General features: G+C 39.7%; 1 protein-coding gene across 1 annotated transcript in view; it reads left to right on the top strand.

Annotated features, from left to right (window-relative positions):
• LOC134741333 (cyclic AMP response element-binding protein A) overlaps positions 1–24,343 on the top strand; it is a 197,763-nt gene that overhangs the window by 144,851 nt on the left and 28,569 nt on the right. The window contains exon 2 of the mRNA XM_063674085.1: positions 21,454–21,649. Within this exon, the coding sequence (XP_063530155.1) occupies positions 21,454–21,649 (196 nt within the window). The remainder of the gene's footprint in view (positions 1–21,453; positions 21,650–24,343) is intronic.

Below are 24,343 nucleotides of genomic sequence, written 5' to 3'. Positions count from 1 at the left end.
TGTACAAATATTTTCCGTAATGTCAATAACCAGAGATTAAATGGGCACTACGTTTGTATGGAGAAGCGGCCGTCTCCTTTCCTCTCAAGGCCGTTCCATCGGTTTGCCGCTGTCACTGTCACATTTCGCAAGAAAGAACGGAAAAGATAATGCACGCCAAGTGTCAATTTTGATCGAATTTTGTCGATTTTTATTTATTTTAAAAACGTTACCTTACAATATCGAAATTCGAAAGCTATGAAGTTACTATTTATATTAATTACCACATAATAAATAACCGAGTAAAGTTGGATTAAAAGTCCGAGTTAGAGGTTACTTTGGGAATTAATTGTATCGAGCGAAGTGTCATAATTCGTGTATCGGAAGCTATGTTATTAAAGATAATATAGTCAAGAACTACATATATTTTTTCCACGTCTACTAATATCAACGCCTCTTAGAAAAACATGATCATGTAAGGAGATTTTTCGCCTTCTGGCTCAGGGAACCGCCTCAATGACGCAAACCCGTTTGTAGAGCATGCACCGCGTACCGCATATCACACAGATATTATGCAAGTTATCCAAACCGGCTTATTGGGCTATTGCATCAGTTTTGTGCATGTGTGCGTGTGTGCTTAATTGTGCGAAAAATTTACGGGTTGACCTTTTGTGTCATGAATATCATTGTTATTACTAGGCCTTTCTGCTGTGTTAGGTTTAATGTCAGGTACGATTGCTGATGATTTAAATTTTTGAATCGCTTGTTATCGAGCGCATTATACCTATATAGGTGTTCGTGTATTATTATAACTATGTATGAGGATTTCAATTTTTGTTGCAAATTAGGACCCGTTAGTTAAGTCCTCGGCAAGTTCCGCTCTCATTTTAAAACTACGTGTTGGATTGTAATGTTGCACATACTGACATGAGGTCTGAAATTAGTTTATAAAGCTCCAGTTTATAAAAAAACGAAATAGAGCAAAAACAAGGCTTGTATGAAAAATTTAAATACGCTGTATTTTTTTAACTATGGTATCTGAAGCTACATAAACTAATTACAGACATAGAAATTTCTTATCCCATTGTAAGTATAAAGTTTCAGAAAAAACTAGCTATTCGTTTTAAAATGAGAACGTAACTACGCTTGTATGGAGAACCGAGCCTGCCGGGGACCAACTGTAGCGATAATTTTTTATATTTTTATATTTATTTATATGTTATACCAGCTTTTGCCCGCGACTTCGTCTGCGTGGACTTAGTAACCGCAGCTAGAGTAAGAATAGCGCCTGGTAAAAATTTCATAGCAATCTAAATTTGAGTATATTATGCACACAAATTAGCAGGCACTCCGTTAATTATCTCAATTCCACCCCGCTTTTTACTTTCTTAAGGGATGATTTTCGGGATAAAAACTATCCTATGTCCTTTTTAGGGACTCAACCTATGTCTATGCCAAATTTCATCTAAATCGGTTCAGCGGTTTAAGCGTGAAGAGGGAACACACAGACAGAAAGACAGACAGACAGACAGACAGACTTTCGCATTTATAATATTAGTATGGATTAGTATGGATATAATATATATGTGCCATTTTCAATCAAAAGGGTCTTAAGGTGACAGTCCATTTTTGACCGCAGCTGCGCGACTGCACCGACACTACTGCAGCGGCCTGAACGCGTCGGTGTTATTGTCAATTTCCATAGTAAAATGAATGACGATATCGACTGCACGTAATATGGTGATTTTAACGTTTTCCCGACCGCAGCTGCACTACTGCTCCGACACGTCGGTGTTATTGTCAATTTCCATAGTAAAATGAATGACAAGACCGACCGCACGTAGCATGGCCATTTTTGCGTATTTGGTGTATTATTGCAACTGCGGCTGCAGACCGCACGTCAAATCTGTCACCTGCACTGAAATGTCTTTGGTCACAGATATTAGTAGTTCTAAGCAAAGAGGATATAACCGCTACGTTCTAAGGAGCTTATTACACCCACGGACAAAGAATCCCGATGGTACAGTCGCCATATATCGCAGATATATCGGGGCGGCCAAGGAGGTCACACATATCTAAACACGCCTTTATTGTCAAGGCGCTAGAGTGCATGTTCAGATATTTTTAGCACCTCGGTCGCTCCGATATATCCGATGGCGACTGTACCTACTGTAAACTTTTTTGCTAATCTATATTGAGCCCTAGGAGGATATAACAAAACGGAGTAGCCATTGGCATTCCCCTCTGTCGAAAATAGTCGGCCAATGGTCATACACAATGTATGGACTGACGTTTATCTGACATGGCTATTTTGACGTTACGTATACATTTGACGTTCCCCTCCCCCGCAAAAATTGGCAGACGTTTTTGTACCGCAAATTACAGACGTGGCGGCTCCGTTTGGTAATATCCTCCTAGATTGAGCCATGTCACAGAGCCAGTCAGGAAACTATAATGATAGGTCCGAAAAGAGAGCGTCAAATTCGGAAGTTAACTATAGTCTGGCAAACACTTCGAGCAACACCGGCTTCCGACACGTCGGAAGGGAGGAGCCCAAGCGGTATCTTACCGTACAAATCGTTCTGCCATTTTTTACGGAGGAAAACGTGCACACAGTCGCACTTCTCACTCACTACTTACAAAATCCAATCTCTAATGATGACACAAATACATAGAAAATGACACACGTTAAAGACAAGTCTTGCACACCTCGATCTCTTTATAATAAAGAGCGCATTACACAATTATTGTGTGCAACACGAGGTGTGTGTTGTACGTACCGCGCTAGTTGTATGCATGCACAATTGATCTTGTACCTCGACAGAGGGGAAATAGTGCGAATGCCGACTCCCTTCCGTGTTGCTCGAAGGGCAAACCAAATCTGTCAGTAAATAAGAACAACCAAAAATCTACTCATCCATTTCCTTTGGGTGCTATAGTATACTAGCCCAAGACAAAGATAGTATATGATTCTCTCTGTCTGTTTCAATTGAGACAGTCCCTATATTTTCCTATGTGATTTTTTTAACATTTCATGATAAATTCATTATATAAACTGTTCTTATATTTTTTCGTAGTTTTGCGAAGATAGCCATAAGGCCTATAAGCTCGACAGGGCACGAGCGATAGAGAGGCAAATAGAATACCGAATATTCGGCAAAGTGGCCGAATAGGCCGAATACCGAATAGTTGCGAATATTCCTGGCAACTCTAGTCGTAATATCATAGTATAGTTGGTCATCTAATGTTTGAAATGAGACAGTCCTTTGACAAACTATAATTATATAATGTCGTTTATGGTGACACTTTCTCATTTTGTCATTGCAAAGCCATTCCTGAGCTAAATAAAAGAAGCAATCATTAATTTTTATTACAAGGGGCAAAGATGTTGTTTAATATCTCATGGTATTGATACCCAAACGTACGAAAGGATACAAAATTGAACTACGAGAGAAGCGAATGCTTTAAAATTTAGAATATTGACAGTTGCGGGGATCTCAAGGCATGAGGGTTAAACAAACTTTGTTACAGTGCAACACGTAATTTTTCATTACACTAACACGAGGAAACCATTTATTATTCAAATTAATTTATTAAAAGTTCTTTCTATCGCTTAAGGATTTCTTGTCTCGCCCGTCAAGTTTTATATGGATGGTGCGGTCATATCATGAAGAGTGGGACACCTGCAACACGAGAGGAATTATAAGATTTAAATTTGTGTTTCAGTTTGAAATACGAAACTGGACAATATGAAGTGTAAATTGCGCAATTACTTATAGCTCTTACAAATTATTTTATTCATCATACTTCATTGTTAGGTACCTAAAGAAAGTAAAATTGGCTTAATATGAATACTTAGAAAGATAAATCTGTAATACTTTGCTAATACGGAACGACTGTCTGCCCACCATTGGATAATTTATTGTTACGTGTCGCATCGCCATCTCCGGAACCCACGAATCACTGCAGAAATCAATGAAAGACCTGATAAAGAGCCTACCTGGCATGGTTTTGAGGGGACGTTTATCACAGACTTCTAAATCCAGCCGCACGTTTCTGACGGCCGAGTAGGTACCTATACTTGATGCAGGTGGATTAAGTAGTATATATCACGAACTACATGAGTCCCGTTTGCGTCGGCTTGCTGTGTGCGGTGGTCACGCATTCAGGCAAGAGGATGGGGAAGAAAATTTCACAATGTGATCTTACCTTAATGTTAAGAATAATATTTTTCTTCTGCATTAATTTCATTTGAGGAATTTGGTTGTATTTCGTCAATTATTAAGTCTCATTCAATGTTGAATTGCTTTTCATTTAATCGGCAATATTCCCTGAATAAACGATCACCATTAAATATCAGATTTTATATTAATATTGCGTAGCTGCCTTCGTCGGACTCTGACTATTGTACTATTGTAGAAAGGCAAACTGGTCTTCTTTTTCATGTAACATGTAGCATTATCGTCACTCGCTTCTTCTCGTAAAAAATACAAAACTAAAATAAGTATTTTATTTGTACGTCTGACATTATATGACTTGACATTGACAAGCCATCAACGAACGCTGTCGCGACTGCACGCCGCAACAGCAGCAGTCGTGCTGCTACAGTAGTGCTGGACCGCGTAACGTCGCAACTGCAGTGCAGCGGCAGTCACAAATGGACAGTCACCTTTATTGTCGGTTGTCAATAAGGCGCTATTTCCATACAGCTTCAATTTGAAATCAACCTTATTGACAAGCGACAATGTGGTACCTTTTGGTTGAAAATGTCACATCTCTATTTGGAAAAGAATTCCACGGTGTCAGATACTTACGGAGCGTTGTTTAATCCGCTACTGATATTGCCCACTGTACGTTGACGAAAATTCGACCCAAATAGTAAACTGGCTCTGCTACTGTCATTATTATAACCAAAGATAGATATAACTCCGTAATAGATGGATACAGTCTAAGGAAAAAACGTGCCTCGAAAATCAAGAAAATTTGATTCTTGATCAGAGGGCGCTGCTAGCTTTGGCCTACTTTCGTATGGGTCGAAGTGTATCCGAAAGGGCCCCCGAAACTATAAGATAAGATAAGATAAGATAAGATTCGTATAGTTGGCGTGGACGGTTTCGGTTGTTATTTAACAATTTTAACGCATATCAGTGAAAGAACATGGGTCAAAATCATAAAAATAATTAATGCAAATAAAAAAATCATTTATCCATATTTAAATACATTTTATCGTATTTTTATAAATCTTCATTTTTAGTTTTAAAGTGTGTCGATAGATGGCAGTGAATTTAATGGGGTTACAAAATTTACTATGACAGTACCGCTCTAGTATAAGTTACTCTATGTTATAACTCAATAGTAAGATTAATGCTTAACCAACTGGAGCGCTATTCGACATTGTTTATTTACATCTGGAGACATCAATACTGTTGGGACATATTGTCACTATTTTGAAAAAAACTCATATATCCCCTCGAGGGCCTCGAGCGGCAAAGCAATATTTTAAATTTTCGCGCCGTGCGGCGCGCAGCCGCAATGCGGCGTGTTTACAATATTAAAAATGGCGGCCCGCCGCACGCGCGGTTGTCAGAGAGCGTCCCATTCGAGGTAGCTTGCCGCTCGAGGGGATATCTTATTCTGTCAATCAAAAGAAAAATCTGGTATCTGTGTATGGGACGCATACAGAGTTACTGACTTTCAACAGTTTCAACTAAAAATCAAATGTATTGATCGCGCCCGCGCCGCTTCGCCATCGCGTCAAAGATCGCTCAGGACACTTCCATAATATATGCAACAACGGTTTGTTCTTCCGCGCCGCGTCTCGCCGCGCCGCTCGCTCGACGTTGACCACGTTAACCAGCCAGGAATATATGACCACGCGCCATGTTGCGGAATTTCACTGGAACTAATTTTTTCATACTATACTGAACTGTCACCCTATACACGAAGAATAACAGCGCCCTCTTGACAATGATCACATATTTCTGGTTAGGCTTTAATTGGCGCTGCATCGCCCCACGCCGCATTCGCGAGATCGCCCACGTAGGACACTTCTATAGGTATCAAAGGATTGATTCACCCGAGCCGCGCCGCTTCGCTTCGCGTTCGCGTGTTGTTCACCTACTCGTACGTAAGACGCTGCGTAAATTTCGTCTAAATAAAATTTTAAATCTGTTGAGTGGATTAAGCGTAAAGAAGTAACAGACAGAGAGAGTTAATTAATAGAACATTAAGAGGGATTATATTTTAATATTTTTCATTAAGCATTAACTAACGGTGTCCATACTGTTATTAAAACAAGTCAAATAGAACCCCTGGCAACGTCACGCGCTTGGCTAATTGTAAATACACACGATCCTAAACGTATAATAATATTTTTCATTTGTTTTGACCTTTCGGCAGACAATGAGTAGAGATCTTGCGAAAGTAAATAACCTATTGGAATGACGCCTGTGTATTTATTATCTTTATATATAGGCGTCATTTCAATAGTCTATTTTACTATAGATAAATCTCAGGGATCAATACTATAGAGGTGACAAGGGGGATGAATAAAATGATTATTGATGCTCACTATACAATGTTTGGCAATTGAAATAACTGGAAATAACCCAAATACTTAAGTCACATTCAATCGCTAAGGCCCACTTGCATCATCCCACTAACCCGGGATTAAGCGGTTAAACCATTAACCCAGTGTTAAATTGTACTCCAGGTTTAACCGGTTAACCTCGAATTAGTGGGATGGTGCAAGTGGTCATAAAGGTGACAAGTTACAGTCTTGGAAATACATTAAATATGGCTTTCTTTCCGCAAATCGTTTTTACAACTTCGGTTATTATTTTCAATTTAACATTTGTCAAGTTTATGAAATGTTAAAAGGAATGTTTATGAATGCTTATGCAAACCTTTTGTGTTTTAGCTTAATACTGTTTTATGATATGACTTGCCATTTAAGATTTTGTGTTTCGAGTCTCTTCAAGCTATGGCCCAAGTAGCACAGTAGCTGTATAGAAGCCGAATAATGTCTGGGTAACTAATTATCTCTTACCCAGTCATTATTCGGCTGCTATACAGCTATCTGTGCTACTTGGGGGATATCAGAAAGATATTCGTTAGCTCGTATATTTTAGTAGGTATCTCTAAAAAGGATTAAAATAAAAATTACAAACTAAATTAAAAAATAATCAGAAAGATTGTATTAGGAACAAGCTAAATGGTACGGGTTAAAATAAAAAAAAAATTATTTGTCTGAGGTAACAAATTAATGAAACACATACCTACTCAATTTTTTCATACCTATAGGAATAACTTATTTAAAATTTAGAGTGTGTACATTTTTAGTCTTTTTTGAGTTCGTTTACTTAATTACCTACTTAGCAAATATATATATAGTGATAATGATAATTATTGTGATATTGACGTCACCAAACTGCTTTGATTTCGTAAAAACCTAAATGGTCGCGTACTGTGCGGTTAATTAAAAGGGAAATTTCCTCCCGCGGACGCTTCGGCTGTGGAATGAGCTCCCTGCCGAGGTTTTACCCAGGGGCTACAGTAAGGGGTTCTTCAAAAAAGGATGGTACAGGTTTTTAAAGGGTCTGCAACGGGCATGTAATATCTCTGGTGTTGCAGACGTCCATAGTCTACGTTGACTGCTTACCATCAGGCAGGCGGTATGCTTGTTTGCCACCAACGTGGTATAAAAAAAACACGGCTACCACGAGTTGACGTTTGATATTTACGTTAGAGTGTCTCCCTCTCTATCGCACCAATACATCAGTGCTAGCGAAATAGCGCTAACGTAAACGTCAAGTGTTAACTCGTGGTGGTGGTGGTGGTACGGATACTAATGCCAATTCAAGACTCCCCAAGTCAGATGTGATAAAAAAGCCGGGACAATATTTGACATTTTGACCTTAGCTCGTCTGGGAAATAAACACGGTTTAGCCAGACATATTCGAAAAACGTAGCAATTATAAGTGTTATGACAGCGTACGCTATTCCCGTGAGAGAGTCGGGTATGTATATTCCCATCGGTTAGCGAGCTAGCATCTCTCACATCCAAAACAACAATATTTTGATCTGTAGCTCAAGTCACTGGGTAATAAACACGGTTTAGACATATTTGAAGAACATAGCAATTATAAGTGTTATGACAGCGTACGCTATTCCCGTGAGAGACTCGGGGATGTATTCCCATCGGTTAGCGAGCTAGCATCTCGTATAGGAAAGAACAATATTCTGATCTGTAGCTCAAGTCACTGGGTAGTGGGTAATAAACACGGTTTACATATTTGAAGAACATAGTATACATACAAAATATTTAGATCAGTACGGTTTCGGCCAAAAGCGACTAAAAATAATAGTGAGTAAAAACCGTACTGATCTAAATATTTTGAATTATAAGTATTATAACAGCGTACGCTATTCCCGTGAGAGAGTCGGGTATGTATATTCCCATCGGTTAGCGAGCTAGCATCTCTCACATCCAAAACAACAATATTTTGATCTGTAGCTCAAGTCACTGGGTAATAAACACGGTTTAGACATATTTGAAGAACATAGCAATTATAAGTGTTATGACAGCGTACGCTATTCCCGTGAGAGAGTCGGGGATGTATTCCCATCGGTTAGCGAGCTAGCATCTGTCACATCGAAAACAACAATATTTTGATCTGTAGCTCGTCTGGGAAATAAACACGGTTTAGCCAGACATATTCGAAGAACGTAGCAATTATAAGTGTTATGACAGCGTACGCTATTCTCGTGAGAGAGTCGGGTATGTATTCCCATCGGTTAGCGAGCTAGCATCTCATATCGAAAACAACAATATTCTGATCTGTAGCTCAAGTCACTGGGTAATAAACACGGTTTAGACATATTCGAAGAACATAGCAGTTATAAGTGTTATGACAGCGTACGCTATTCTCGTGAGAGAGTCGGGGATGTATTCCCATCGGTTAGCGAGCTAGCATCTCTCACATCGAAAACAACAATATTTTGATCTGTAGCTCAAGTCTGGGTAATAAACACGGTTTAAACATATTTGAAGAACATAGCAGTTATAAGTGTTATGACAGCGTACGCTATTCTCGTGAGAGAGTCAGGTATGTATTCCCATCGGTTAGCGAGCTAGCATCTCGTATAGAAAACAACAATATTCTGATCTGTAGCTCAAGTCACTGGGTAGTGGGTAATAAACACGGTTTACATATTTGAAGAACATAGCAGTTATAAGTGTTATGACAGCGTACGCTATTCTCGTGAGAGAGTCGGGTATGTATTCCCATAGGTTAGCGAGCTAGCATCTCATATCGATAACAACAATATTCTGATCTGTAGCTCAAGTCACTGGGTAATAAACACGGTTTAGACATATTCGAAGAACATAGCAGTTATAAGTGTTATGACAGCGTCCGCTATTCTCGTGAGAGAGCCGGGGATGTATTCCCATCGGTTAGCGAGCTAGCATCTGTCACATCGAAACGACAATATTTTGATCTGTAGCTCAAGTCACTGGGTAATAAACACGGTTTAGACATATTTGAAGAACATAGCAATTATAAGTGTTATGACAGCGTACGCTGTTGCCACTCCGTGAGAGTAGGGAATGTATTCCCATCGGTTAGCGAGCTAAAATCTCTCATGAAACCATGCGTAATTATATCAAAAACGGTAAAACCGTGATTTCTTGCAGTTCCGTTAAAGTGAGATGACTTTCTCCTGGCAACGCGAATCGCGAAACAAGAAAAATAGTTAATTACTGAAATTGACAGCACCCTTACAGCGTTTTCACATTGTCTGATCCGATATCGGATATCGGAAGGTAGTAAAATGTAAGATACATGTGTTTCTCTGTATTTATTTATTCATTTAATAAATCATTATTACAAAAAACGATAAATAACGCAAAAAAGGCGAACTTAATGCCAATGGCACTCTCCTGCAGCTGTTTTTCTCATAGGCGCCTTCCGACATCCGATATCGGAAAGGCGCTTCCGATAAATTTAGCCATATCGGAGTCCCCCGTCAGCTGTCGGACATATAATATTTGTTTGTGTGCGTATGTGTAGGCCTGTTGTAGTGTGCGTGACCGCTAAGCCGGCTGTTTGGCTGTTTCATACAGTTTGGCTGTTCCATTTTCTATGGGATGGTAAAATTTTTTCTTGATTTCGTGGTTAGTCCCATAGTAAAAGTTGCTCAGTATAATCCCAAAACCTCTCTGGCAACGGTAATGCACTTATTTTTTAGCCATCCTGTACCTACAAAAGTAATTCTGTAAACGTCGATCCAATCGTAACGGTCAAGTAGAAAGCGAGTTTGAAGCCCGTCGAGACAAGGATCGTAACACACGCCCGTTTTAATTACGTAATTATGATTGTGATATGTTTGACAGATGGCCGCAGAGTGGAATATAGGACAGACTAGATATAGAGACTATTGTAATACAGAAAGGTCATCAAAGACGAACGAACGTTGTAAGTTGTAAGAACAATGTGGAAAAGTCCGCTTAAAAGGCATGGGGCATTAACTGTAAAAATACACAAGGAAGTACAGATGTAGGGCATAATTGTTTTCCATGATTTCCATCGTCATCATCATCATCATCATGTCAGCCGATAGACGTCCACTGCTGGACATAGGCCTCCCCCAAGGCTCGCCACTCCGACCGATCCTGTGCCGCTCGCAACCACCGAATTCCCGCGACCTTCAGCATGAGATGGAGCGACGACCTGATTTCCATCGTATTCTCTCGGAAACGTTCGTATTTGTCATGCTACTTTAGTCAATCTCAGTACGTTTTGTACCGAGAATGACTGAATTGCAAGACATGTACATTTCCCTGGAAATGATGGAAATTGTCGATAACATGTAATTCAGAGGGATCGCAATGAATCTCTTCTTCTTCTTCTTCCTACCCTTATCCCACGTTATGTGGGGTCGGCACAACATGTTTTTCTCTTCCATTCTCCTCTATCTTTCGCATCGCAGTGAATATAAATATTAAAAGTTAGGCTTTGATGTGTGACGTCGTTGGTAAAATCATAAAATGTCAAGTAATATGAATCTGAATTGAAGAGTCTTGTCGAGTCGGTTTGGAGCGTGAATCAAAGCCAGTTTTCTCTAGATAGAACTCAAGTTTTTATAAACAAGTCGTCTAAAATCATTTCGGCGTAAAATTTTAAAGCTAAAACTCTAAGGATTTCAGGTATCCACAAAGTTCTTAATCCTTCCTTAAAACAAAACTGACGTATTTTTTCATTACTTCCTCCTATTTCGTCAGCTTGAAAAGAAATTCGTCATCACCGGTTGGTAAAGAAAGCATGTTTCAAATCATCCTTTTTTTTTTTTTTTTTTTTTTTTTACTAGCCTAATTTAGTGTCCCACTGCTGGGCAAAGGCCTCCCCTCGTTTCCTCCACTCGACCCTGTCGTTTGTAGTGTCCCGCCAATTTGGATAAAATGCGTCTAAGTCGTCCCGCCATCTCCTTTTCGGCCTGCCTGCACCCCGGCCAGCACCATCTATGGTGTTCCGTGGGTCCCACTCGGTAACCATTTTGGCCCACCTTTCAGGGTGCATGCGGCAGACATGCCCAGCCCAGTCCCACTTAAGCTTAGCGGTCTGGACACCTACATCTACAACTCGAGTTCTGGAGCGCAGTTCCGTGTTTCTGATTCTATCAGTTCTGCGAACACCTAGTATACTGCGCTCCATCGCTCGCTGGCAAACCTTGAGTTTGGACTTTAACGCCTCAGTTAATGACCATGTTTGAGCACCGTAGGTTAGGATAGGCAGGATACACATGCAAATCATCCTGCTAACGGCAAATCTCTTCACTGATCATAGGTGTACTCTATGCCATTGCAATAAGGCTCTCGAATACTCAGTAACAACGTATACGCTGCCGCTGGTCATTACCAACGCTTGTCACTATCGGCATTTGTTTCCCATGGCATTGCAATAACGATTTTCGTCACGTACACCAACCTTGATGTCCCGATGACCAGTTTAAAATCGAATTTGAAGCCCTTTTCTACTGTTAGTAAGCAGAGACCATTGGTTTTCTGATCGTGTATGTGTGCGATTAGTAAGTGATGAGATATGTCCTGAATTCCGCTAAAGGTTCAAAGAACGGACGAATTTTTCTGGTCGCATATTTGTATATACTATTGCGTGTGATAATAGTGTGAATTGTGTATGAAAGGTGTGATAATGTCTAAAGTCTTTGTGATCAGTGGGAGTTATTTTTCCCAAATCTATAAAATATTCCTATACGAAACGATCTCAGTGTATTTTCCTCTTTTGATTAGATGTTGTTGTTTACGGCAATACCGTAGGTGCAGTCGCCATCAGATATATCGGAGCGGCCGAGGTGCTCAAAAATGTCTGAACACGCACCTAGCGCCTTGACAATAGAGGCGTGTTCAGATATTTGTGAGCACCTCGGCCGCTCCGATATATCTGATGGCGACTGTACCATCGCCCACACTGTTAACTGACAGTTCGTAACGTAAACCTTATATATTAGCGCCTGGAATAATTCTCATAGCAATCATTCAATTTAAGCATATTATGCACACAAATTAGCAGGCACTTCATTAATTATCTCAATTTCACCCCGCTTTTTACTTTCTTAAGGGATGATTTTCGGGATAAAAACTATCCTATGTCCTTCTCAGGGACTCAACCTATCTCTATGCCAAATTTCATCTAAATCAATTCAGCGGTTTAAGCGTGAACAGGGAACACACAGACAGAAAGACAGACAGACTTTCGCATTTATAATATTACTAGCTTTTGCCCGCGACTTCGTCTGCGTGGACTTAGTAACCCCAGCTAGAGTAAGAATAGCGCCTGGAGAAAATCTTATAGCAATTATTCAATTTGAGCATATTATGCACACAAATTAGCAGGCACTTCGTTAATTATCTCAATTCCACCCCGCTTTTTACTTTCTTAAGGGATGATTTTCGGGATAAAAACTATCCTATGTCCTTCTCAGGGACTCAACCTATCTCTATGCCAAATTTCAACTAAATCGATTCAGCGGTTTAAGCGTGAAGAGGGAACACACAGACACACAGACAGACTTTCGCATTTATAATATTACTAGCTTTTGCCCGCGACTTCGTCTGCGTGGAATTAGTAATTTGGGTACCTTAATTCTTATCTGCTTTTTAATCCATCCTTTTTTCACCCCCAAATTGGTCCACACTATACATTTCCACCCCATTTTTACACCCTTAAGGGATGATTTCGGGGACAAAAGATATTCTATATCCTTTCCCACAGCTCAAACTATCCCCATACCAAGTTTCATCTAAATCGGTTCAGCGGTTATTGATTCCCCATACAAATTTCCACCCCCCTTTTCACCCCCTTGAGGGGTGAGTTCTGGGATAAAAAGTATCCTATGTCCTTCCCCGGGACTCAAACTATCTGTATACCAAATTTCAACTAAATCGGTTCAGCGGTTTAAGCATGAAGAGGTAACACACAGACAGATAGACAGACTTTCGCATTTATAATATTAGTATGGATTAGTATGGATATAGTATGGATTACAAAATGCATAAAGTCCACCGATGGAGAGTTAAGAGTGTTGCTGTAGGTACAGGGGATATTCATTATGTTTTGTCTCAACATAAATGTAATCTTCGGGCCTTCCTTTCCCTCCTCCGGTTCGCTTATTTAGAAACTGTATTGCGGATAGCATGAGCACACCTTAACCGCTTTTGAACCAAAGTACTTAACCTCTCGTGTGCCGAGATTATTTTTTTCCAATAGTTTCCTCGTACGCGGATCTGCGTTTGCGCATACGAGGGCTTCGATAATTGTAACTTGGTTTGGTTTGATTGGCGAAAAGTACTAACCGTGTAATGGCTTCTTATAGAGATGATGAGAGATGAACCAGACGGGTTTGGCCTGCCTCGAAAACTCTGGTGTCGTGTAAACAGACTGAGGACAGGTCACGGACGCTGTAACTACTTTCGTCATAAATGGGGTTGGCGGGACTCTGCTCTCTGCGACTGTGGTGAAGAGGTTCAAACCGTTGAGCACATTATACAGCGCTGCCCTCTGCACTCATTTGCAGGCCCCCCGGAAGATCTGTTTAAATTAACACCTGACGTAATCTCGTGGCTCGGGACCCTGAATGTGGACTTATAATTATCTTATTCAGACTATTATCCAATTTTATAAAGAATGTTTATGTATATACGCCATACGATTAAATAAATAAATAGAGATGATCTTTGAGACAGTTTTCATGAGCATTTTGCAGAAGTCGACATGAATTCTTAATGCAAGCATGATTTCTTGAAAGGATCCCGACTGCTCCCATCCCATAGCCCAGTAGCCAGTCCAAAAATTCTTTTAGATTGCTGATTAAAGGATGACTCACGTTAGACCGGGCCGTGTCCGGGCCGGAGCTTCCGGCGCTTCGTTTTCTATGGAAAGCATCACGTGATCACCTGTCATGTCATAGAAAAGTAAGCGCCGGAAGCTCCGGCCCGGACTCGGCCCGGTCTACCGTGAGTCATTCTTTACTCGGAGACTAGGTTCTTCTTCCTGGTTTCTTTTGTCTTGATGTAACGTTTATTTCCTACACAAAAAAAATGAAAGTAACTAAACATCCGAAAATCTTCACAAAAACTATCAAAGCAAAACACGGCGGTCAATAACAGCTATTCGCGATCACGACCGGCCCTCACCTTGGCCGGTGAACGGACGCCCAAACGCGGTCGTCGACCTGCGCGAGAGTTGACTGACTGTAGGCCTTATTGCGAAGACTTAAGGTATCAAATGATCAGCAATGTGTTGCCCGTGCCTTGTAATCATCTTCTACATAATTAACTGTTCGTAGACTTTATTGTGAAGACTTTAGGTCTAGAATTTGTCACTCATGACTGCGTCTTGTGAGAGTCCATCGTCCACAGTTTGCAAAGCCATAAACCTTATTATGAAGACTTAAGCTTTAAAACTGGTCACTCGTTTATTGACTGCGTCCTCAGAGAGTCCATCGTCCAAAGTTTGACAAGTCATAGGCCTTATTTCGAAGACATAAGGTCTACGAATGGTTAAGATAGCTGCTGCATACATCCACGCTTATTAGTATGCCTAGTGTCTAGATTAAGATGGGTGTGAAAATTCCCAAGATATTAATTAGGCGATCATCTTTTTTCTGCAACTGTTTACCCAGAGAACTGTAGAAATATTAAAAAAAAACCGCAGTCACTTTAGCGAAAGAGCCCCACATTTGGGATCTGTCTAATTTCAATTTTGGGAAGCACTTACCACGATAATGATAGACATGGAAATTGCCGAGATGTTAGGAATGGGTGTTAAGTGTTAAGTCACGCTACAGGATTAGGTACACTACAAACTTAATTTTGTATTGATTCGTAAACATTATAGTTTTCATTTATAAAGTGTTGAAGCACAATTACCTAGTCAAGTGGGAAGCAAAGTATAGGTACATTATACATTATACGGTACTATGTTTAGTGTTTTGTTCAACATTGTATGAAAGTAATATATTTTTATCGTCACGATGTACGCTTTCATTTGAGCAGCCGTTTGCTCGTTTATATGCAAATTCATATCCAGACAACTATAGAAATGTCTAGAAGTTGGTGTGATGTGCATATTCCCAAGATTTTTATTTGTGTGTGAACTGCTGTGAGACGGTTTAAGGCACAGGGCGGACACGCTATACATAAAAAATCACATGCGTTTCCATGTGTGAACGGCACGTCTGTACACGCGTCAAGCGTCATAGTGTGAGTAAGTTGCTGAGCGTAGTAGCCGGCAAACGGCCGTCAATCTGCTGTCGCGGGGCGAGGTAATTTGAGTCAGGGCGGGGCGGTGCGTGGCCGTTCTGTATGATAACACTATTACTTATTCTGTGGTTTAAGGTTCCGTTTACCATACAGGCGACATTACCTACTGACGACTGCATTGCTGCTGCAAATGTCTCAATAGAAGTTGCTGTACGGATGTTTGACATTTGCGGCAGTAATGCGAGGCAATAATGTCGCGCTGCAATACTACTGCGGTAATATATTAGGCAATACTAGGGTGGTGTGAAACATAGCTTTTGCAAGTAAAATAATAATAGCTAAACTTTAGTATTATATAAAAGTTAGTAATTAAGGCAGTGACAAAACGATTTTATAAAATCTAGTACTGTTTCTTTCACCGTGTACTGCCGACTGCATGCTGGTTTAGTCTGAATCCGAACGGTACCTTAGGCCTAAGATACACTTGTAAGTTTTACCGTTTTTTACTTACGTAGGGACACAGCTATACGACAGAATGAGAGATGAATATCATTAGCTTATTCTAACAAATAGCTTTGTCCTTACTTACGTAAGTAAAACTTACAAGTGAATCTTAGGCCTTAAGGTGAGGGACTGTATGAGACTGAGACGAATTAAGCCGTAGGTAATGTTGCTAACATTACATGCGTGAATGCTTGAACAGTATTTGATCTTACGACATAATACGGCTGTGAGAAATCTCAGTTTTTCCGCCGACGCAAACACGTGAATACGATGAGTAAATTACTGCTCGGAAGATGTCTTTATAATGTGCAAAAAACAGCCTAGTTACCAACTTTCTTTATTGGGCTAACTTAGTGTCCCACTTCTGGGCTGTGCTCCCCTCGTTTTCTTCACTCGACCCTTTCGTTAGTATTATCTGGTCTACGTCTTCATCCCGTCCTATATACCAACTTATATTTAGTTACCCGATTCCTTAACGTTTTTTAAGAACTAAGTCCCCGGCAACCTTGGTTCTCCATACAAACTTAGTTACGCTCTCATTTCAAAACGACTAGCTAGATTGCTCTGAAACTTTGTACTTGCAATAAGATAAAATATATCTAGGTCTATGAACAGCGAATTTAAGTTTTTCATACAAAACTTGTTTTTGCTCTATTTTGTTTGTTTTATAAACTGGAGCTATATAAACTAATTACAGACCTAGATATACCTCATGTCATTGTATATGCAGTTTCGTTACAATTCTACACTTAGTTTTTAAATGAGAACAAAACTCCGTTTGTTTAGGAAGGTGAAATTCGGCCGAGCTTGCCTTGGACTCTTAATAAAATTCGATATTTTCTACTTTTCTAGCCATTCAAAAATTACTTTGAGATAAATGTTTCGATCTTCTATTTGTCTCTCGAATATGCGTGAATTATAATGTACACGGATAACATAATTTTAATTTTCGATTTTCGCCCCCCCCCCTCCCCAATCTTGCCACGCCCATCTACATTTACTAAGCCAGCAATTCCGAATTTCCCGGCCTTCTGCACTATTTCTTACATAAAGATGAGAACGGGCCGGTGGCGTTGTAAACAGGCCGGTAATGTAGACATTGCAAACGCGTGAACGCAGCGATTGACCTAACGTGCGTGGAATCCCAGTTTTTTCTGTAGCATGCGCACGCGACTGTGATGCGTAGATTAATTTCTCGCTTCGCAGATCTTATCGTGTATAGATAGCTTGAGAGAAATATGGTATAGTCGCGTTTCTTCATAGTCTACTTGCGTAGTTTTAATGATACGTAACCTGATATACAGTTCTTTTCAAAGAAATAGAGACGGATGCCGCTAACATGAAATTGTATATGAATTGGATTAGCATAAATAGGTAAATATTGCTTTGGATCACGCCAAACCAAAAAGTTAAGTACCAATACTAATCAATAACTTCGCTTTCGTAACTATTCATTAGGAAAGCCTATATTGTCTTGACACTGTAACTTTATTCGTTGAGTGTTAAGACTACCAAAAGTCTTACTTAACTGTAAATCTAATTAAATTTTTTAATGTGATTTATATTACTTATGAAAGCAAAACAATGTGAAAGATCGTATATGAATTATTTAGATCAGTACGGTTTCACGGTACGGTTACGGTTTCGGTACGGGTTTTAATAGTGAGTGAAACGGTAGGAACTCCAAAAATACGCACGAAGCGTTTTGCTTCCACATTTCTTATGCGAACTGCCAAGGAGTGGAACGCCCTGCCCGAGTCTGTGTTTCCGCATGAGTATAATTTGGAGCTCTTCAAGGCAAGAGTTAATAGGTATCTCATAGGTAAGCGTGCTCCACCGTAGACCACATCATCACTTACCATCAGGTGGGATCGTGGTCAAACGCCTGCCTATTCATCATAAAAAAAAAACCGTACTGATCTAAATATTTTGTAATATGTCTCACGATAGTTTATTTTAGATTGTATATGATTTATAATTGTAACATATTTGCTGTATCTTATTTTTCAAAAGTGCCTTGTAATAAAAAGACGTCAAGATCGCTTACCTTCTTTGATGTCAAGATGCTAAAAAACTAGAATAACTACAGAAATCTGACTATAGAGTTCAAAAACCGGCCAAGTGCAAGTCGGACTCGCGCACGAAGGGTTCCGTACCATTACGCAAATTACGCATTACGTTTGTTGTATGGGAGCCCCACTTAAATATTTATTTTATTCTGTTTTTAGTATTTGTTGTTATAGCGGCAACAGATATACATCATCTGTGAAAATTTCAACTGTCTAGCTATCACGGTTCATGAGATACAGCCTGGTGAGAGACGGACTGACGGACGGACATTGAATTCTTAGTAATAGGGTCCCGTTTTTACCCTTTGTGTACGGAACCCTAAAAAACCAATTTTTCGTTTTCTTCTTTATAATCGTATCCGACATCCGATATCGGATCGTACAAAGTGAACCCTCTACACAATAACATACAAGTTACTCTGTAAGTAAGTTTTCTCCAAAGTAATTGAGTTATGTCGTGCACACAATTAGACGCGGGGTGACACAGCTGATCTAATTATCACTGGAGATAACCAGCTGTTTGATGCATTTAAACTTTAAACTATTATTACACGAGATAGATAAATAACAGTTTAATGCGTTTAAACTGTTTAACACGACTATACAGTCATGCTGCGTGACGATTAGTTAAATTGTTAATTATAGATAGATAACTTAGGTACTCTTTATTGGCACACCTCCGTAGAAGATATGAGGCATTTTCTATGAAAAGGGACCTATTGTCAATGGCGCTTACGCCGCACAGCGTCGCTCGTTATTGTATTTATATCGGAGCATCGGTAATAATCGCGTAAGCGCCATCAACAATAAGGTCCCTATTTATAGAAAATACCACATGCCTATAGATATAGAGGCTGACAACGGGCGGTCTTATCGCTAAAGACGACGACCGGTCTGGCCTAGTGGGTCGTGAGTCGTGACTCTGCCTGTGAAGCCGATGGTCCTGGGTTCGAATCTTGGTAAGGGCATTTATTTGTGTGATGAGCACAGATATTTGTTCCTGAGTCATGGGTGTTTTCAATGTATTTAAGTATTTATATATTATATATATCATTGTCTGAGTACCCATAACACAAGCCTCCTTGGGCTTACCGTGGGACTTAGTCAATCTGTGTAAGAATGTCCTATAATATTTATTTATTAATTATTTATATAGCGTAATCTGGTTAAGTACTAACCTTCACTTTTATTTTCTTACACTTGTGATATTTATATATATTAAAGTTTATAAATTGTTTAATTCTGAAAAAGGACTATTTTTAAGCCTATTTGTATTTGTATATTCATAGCTTTGTTTTTATAGATTAACTATTTAATTAGTCCTAATTTATATATATATATATATATATATATATATATATATATATATAAAAGAGCGATCATTTATCGATTATTTTCTGGTTTATACATTTATTTGGACATATATAACAAAATCTATATTTTCCATAATGTCAGTATCTATAGGTAGAGGAAAATGTGGATTACGTTTGTACGGAGAAGCAATCGTCTACTTATCCTCTTAATCAAGTTATCACTTAAGATTAGGATGCACATTGCACAATGCATAATTGCACTGCCAGACGTTAGGTAGTTAGAACTCGGTGGTAGATTGACATAGAAAGTAAAACAGATGCAACATTCCATTTAGCGAATTAACGAAGTGAATTGACCTCAATTTGTGTCCTACGAATTGAGTAATGTTCTCAATTGTGCACAATAGGGAATATTACGCGAAACTCTGCGTAGGGGGCGCCACTACCACAATCTGAGGATCTATCGCGAAACAAGAAAATATTATTTCTGTGGTGTTAACTCTTTTAAGATTATTAGATGTGCCATTTTCAACCAAAAGGGTACTTATTGTCGCTTGTCAGTAAGGCGCTATTTCCATAGAGCTTCAATTGGAAATCAAGCTTATCGACAACCGACAATGTGGTACCTTTTGGTTGAAAATGTCACAGATAATGCAACGACAGGTTATTGACCTACACGTGGCTAACAGATTGATAAACATGGCCACGCGACCGCTAGTTTTATGGCCACTTATGAAAACGTCTTTATTGCTTTAACCTATGTAAATACGACTCGAACGCAGTTATTAATATCGTTAGCTGATTATTATACGGATTGTTAAGCTTCGCTAACCTAGTTTTTAAGAGTCCCCGGCAAGCTCGGTTCCCCATACAAACGTAGTTACGCTCTCATTTTAAAACGACTAGCTAAATTGCTCTGAAACTTTGTATTTACAATAGGATAAGGTATATCTATGCCTGTAATTAGTTTATGTAGCTTCAGATACAATAGTAAAAAAAAATACAGCGAATTTAAGTTTTTTATACATAACTTCTTTTTTGCTCTATTTCGTTTGTTTTATATACTACTAGCTTTTGCCCGCGACTTCGTCTGCGTGGACTTAGTAACCCCAGCTAGAGTAAGAATAGCACCTGGAGAAAATCTTATAGCAATTATTCAATTTGAGCATATTATGCACACAAATCAGCAGACACTTCATTAATTATCTCAATTCCACCCCGCTTTTTACTTTCTTAAGGGATGATTTTCGGGATAAAAACTATTCTATGTCCTTCTCAGGGACTCAACCTATCTCTATGCCAAATTTCATCTAAATCGGTTCAGCGGTTTAAGCGTGAAGAGGGAACACACAGACAGACAGACAGACTTTTGCATTTATAATATTAGTATGGATATAAACTAATTACAGACCTAGATATACCTCATGTAATTGTATGTGCAAAGTTTCATTACAATCCAACACGTGGTTTTAAAATGAGAAAGAAACTCCGTTTGTATGGGAAGGTGAAATTCGGCCGAGCTTGCCGGGGACTAACCTAAACTGGACAAATAAATGATTTAGATATTTTGTTTTTTGAATTATTCAGTTTCAAAAAATCACCGTGGAAAAAAGTCCTTTTAGGAAAGTCATTCCTCGTCAATCATAAACGACTATCAAACCTAAGTAACCTAACATTAGTATTGATACTCATTTGTCCCTTACTATCATTTTAACATTTGTTTTTGTTAGAAAAAGACGGACAGAACAGAGTTTTGCTAAATTTTACGATTGGCTAGCTCTGATCAGTGTATCTCTTTCCTTCCCAGGAGATGGACAACGTGCTAGACGAGGACGAGAGCGACTGGCTCATCGAGCGGGAGTCCAAGTCCGGAGTGGTACTGCACGACCGTCTCATGACGGACGCGGCGTTGGGAGCCGTACCGATCAAGACAGAACACTCTTACAGCCTACATTCAGATGGCGAATCCGCACCACCATCACCACACCACACCAAAGTTGACGGTTAGTAACCTATAATAGCTACACCTACACGCAGTGGCGGATTTGCTCTAAGGCCAAGTAGGCCCAGGCCTAGGGCGGCAGTAACGGCCCGGCCACGACATCGTGCGAGACACAGCGATCAGACCTTTCATTCTCACCTATGGCCAGTAAGCAAGATGAGTGCTGAGAAAGGGGCGGCTAATAGTTTTTTTTTATACCACGTCGGTGGCAATACAAGCATACGGCCCGCCTGATGGTAAGCAGTTACCGTAGCCTATGGACGCCTGCAACACCGACAACTACAACAGAGATATTACACGCGCGTTGCCGACCCTTTAAAAACCTGTACACTCCTTTTTTGAAGAACCCCATACTGTAGCCCCTCGATAAAAACCTCGGCAGGGAGCTCATTCCACAGCCGAAGCGTCCGCGGGAGGAAATTCCTCTTAAACCGCACAGTACGCGACCATTTAGGTGATAGGGTGTGAGGATGAATACCCTGCCGATGGCGAGCGGTGCGGTGATAGAAAGCGGCCGTTGAAACAAGTTACTACAAGGCCTGGGGCCTAGAGCGGCCAAGACTGCAAATCCGCCACTGCATACACGGAGAGTCCAAATGCTCTGAGGAATTGTTTGACGTGACACGAACGGCCGTTTTCTATTACCGCACCGCTCACCTTCGACAGGGTGTTCACTGTTCATCCTCACACCGTAGAACCTAAATGGTCGCGTACTGTAAGGTTTAAGAGGAATTTCCTCTCGCTTCGGCTGTGGAATGAGCTCCCATGCCGAGGTTTTCTCGAGAGGCTACGCTACAGTATAGGGTTCTTCAAAAAAAGAGGTTTTTAAAGGGTTGCCAACGCACATGTAGAAAATTTTGTACCTTAAAATATAAATACCCAATTCTAAACGCACGGTTCAGATATCTATTTTAAAAACACTGTTCGGAAGTCTTATGCGTTATTTGACCGTTCAGACAAGGTGTTTACCGCAGACTAAAACTAGAATCCAACAGTATTTTAGCAATCACACTGAATTCCGAAGTGCTTCGCATAACTTTGTTACGAAGCAGGTTGTGTTGCGCTACATTTGCAGTCGGAAGAATTAGGTTGCTTACCTAAAGTAAAGTTCAATAGAAATGGCAAATAATGTAAACAATTAAGACATAGTTTGTTGCATTTGATGTCCTAATAGTTGTACAGTCGCGGCCATTATTGGATGGCCATCTCAGCAATACAATCGCCTGGAGCCGAATTGAGCGCCATCTATGCGTTATTTGCGTAATAATTCTTTTACACCTAAGTACACGTGAACTTTACTGGTTTAGCTTTCACTAGATGGCGTTGAAGGCAGTAAACACAAAAAATGTAATCTGCAGTTTACAGTTTTAAACTTTATTCGGCACTTTTGCTTCTTCGAAATATTAATCGGCTTTTGATGTTTCGAATCAAAGCAAGCAAAGGGTAAAAACAGGACCCTATTACTAAGACTCCTCTGTCCATCTGTCCGTCCGTCTGTCTGCCTGTCACCAGGCTGTATCTCATGAACCGTGATAGCTAGCTAGACTGTGCTTCATCTAGACGACTGAACTAATGCTGTTTATTATACTACACGACTTTAAATGGAATCCGGCCGTATCACAAGGTTGCTGACTGTATCAACTGTTCAAACAGACTAGAATTGCTGTCATAATCGTATTTATAACTTTATTGACGGATGACTGCTCAAAATTTATGACAGCACAGAAACAGTACATGTTTGTGTTCGCGTCATTACTTTTTATTGGTATTTTGCTCCGTTTCATAGAAATACGGAGGCGGTATAAGCCGCGGTAAAGAATAGGTACAGAATGCGAGCCCGCGCTAAAAATATCATACATTTGATATCAAAATATACAAGATACAAGAATTGCCCGTTTAAAGGTATCAAATTCTGTGTGCGTCTCATTAGCGCCAATTCATGTGAGGACAAATACATACGAGCGATACGAGTAATATCAATTTGAATATTGTTAAACAAGGTAATAACGAATTTACGTCTTTAACTGTACTGCATTTTGTGATATATTAAACTAACCGTCCATTATGTTTATTTTTTAGGGTTCCGTACCCAAAGGGTAAAAACGGGACCCTATTACTAAGACTCCGCTGTCCGTCTGTCCGCCTGTCTGTCTGTCACTAGGCTGTATCTCATGAACCGTGATAGCTAGACAGTTGAAATTTTCACAGATGATGTATTTCTGTTGCCGCTATAACAACAAATACTAAAAAGTACGGAACCCTCTTTTTGTTACATGTTACATAATATATCTATGTTACATTACATGTTATGAGATGTCTTATATGTAGGTAGGTATCTTTACTATGCAATGTTTTGCAATGACTCAAAAATTAAACCATATGTACTTATTCTATCATGTGTTTTAAGTAAAATTTTCACCATTTACCAAGCGATAGAATAGTAAATTTCGATGCTAGTGCGGAAAGTATGTCATTACTCCACGAGCACCGAGATATCTTGCCACGAGCCGTAGGCGAGTGGCAAGACTTGGGACGAGTGAAGAATGACATTTCCGCACGTGTATCGAACGACGTTTTTTAATACAGTTGCGAAAAAATAATAAAAACAACAAGTAAGGAATAAAAACTTTGGAAACTTAAAACGCCTCTTAGTAGGTATTAAAAGTAAGAAAAAAACGCCTCTTCTTTGACAGGC

The sequence above is a fragment of the Cydia strobilella genome, chromosome 5, assembly GCF_947568885.1.
Source record: "Cydia strobilella chromosome 5, ilCydStro3.1, whole genome shotgun sequence".
Taxonomy (NCBI): Eukaryota; Metazoa; Arthropoda; class Insecta; order Lepidoptera; family Tortricidae; genus Cydia; species Cydia strobilella.
Note: the sequence above shows the minus strand (reverse complement) of the source record. Positions and strands in the feature narration are given on the sequence as shown.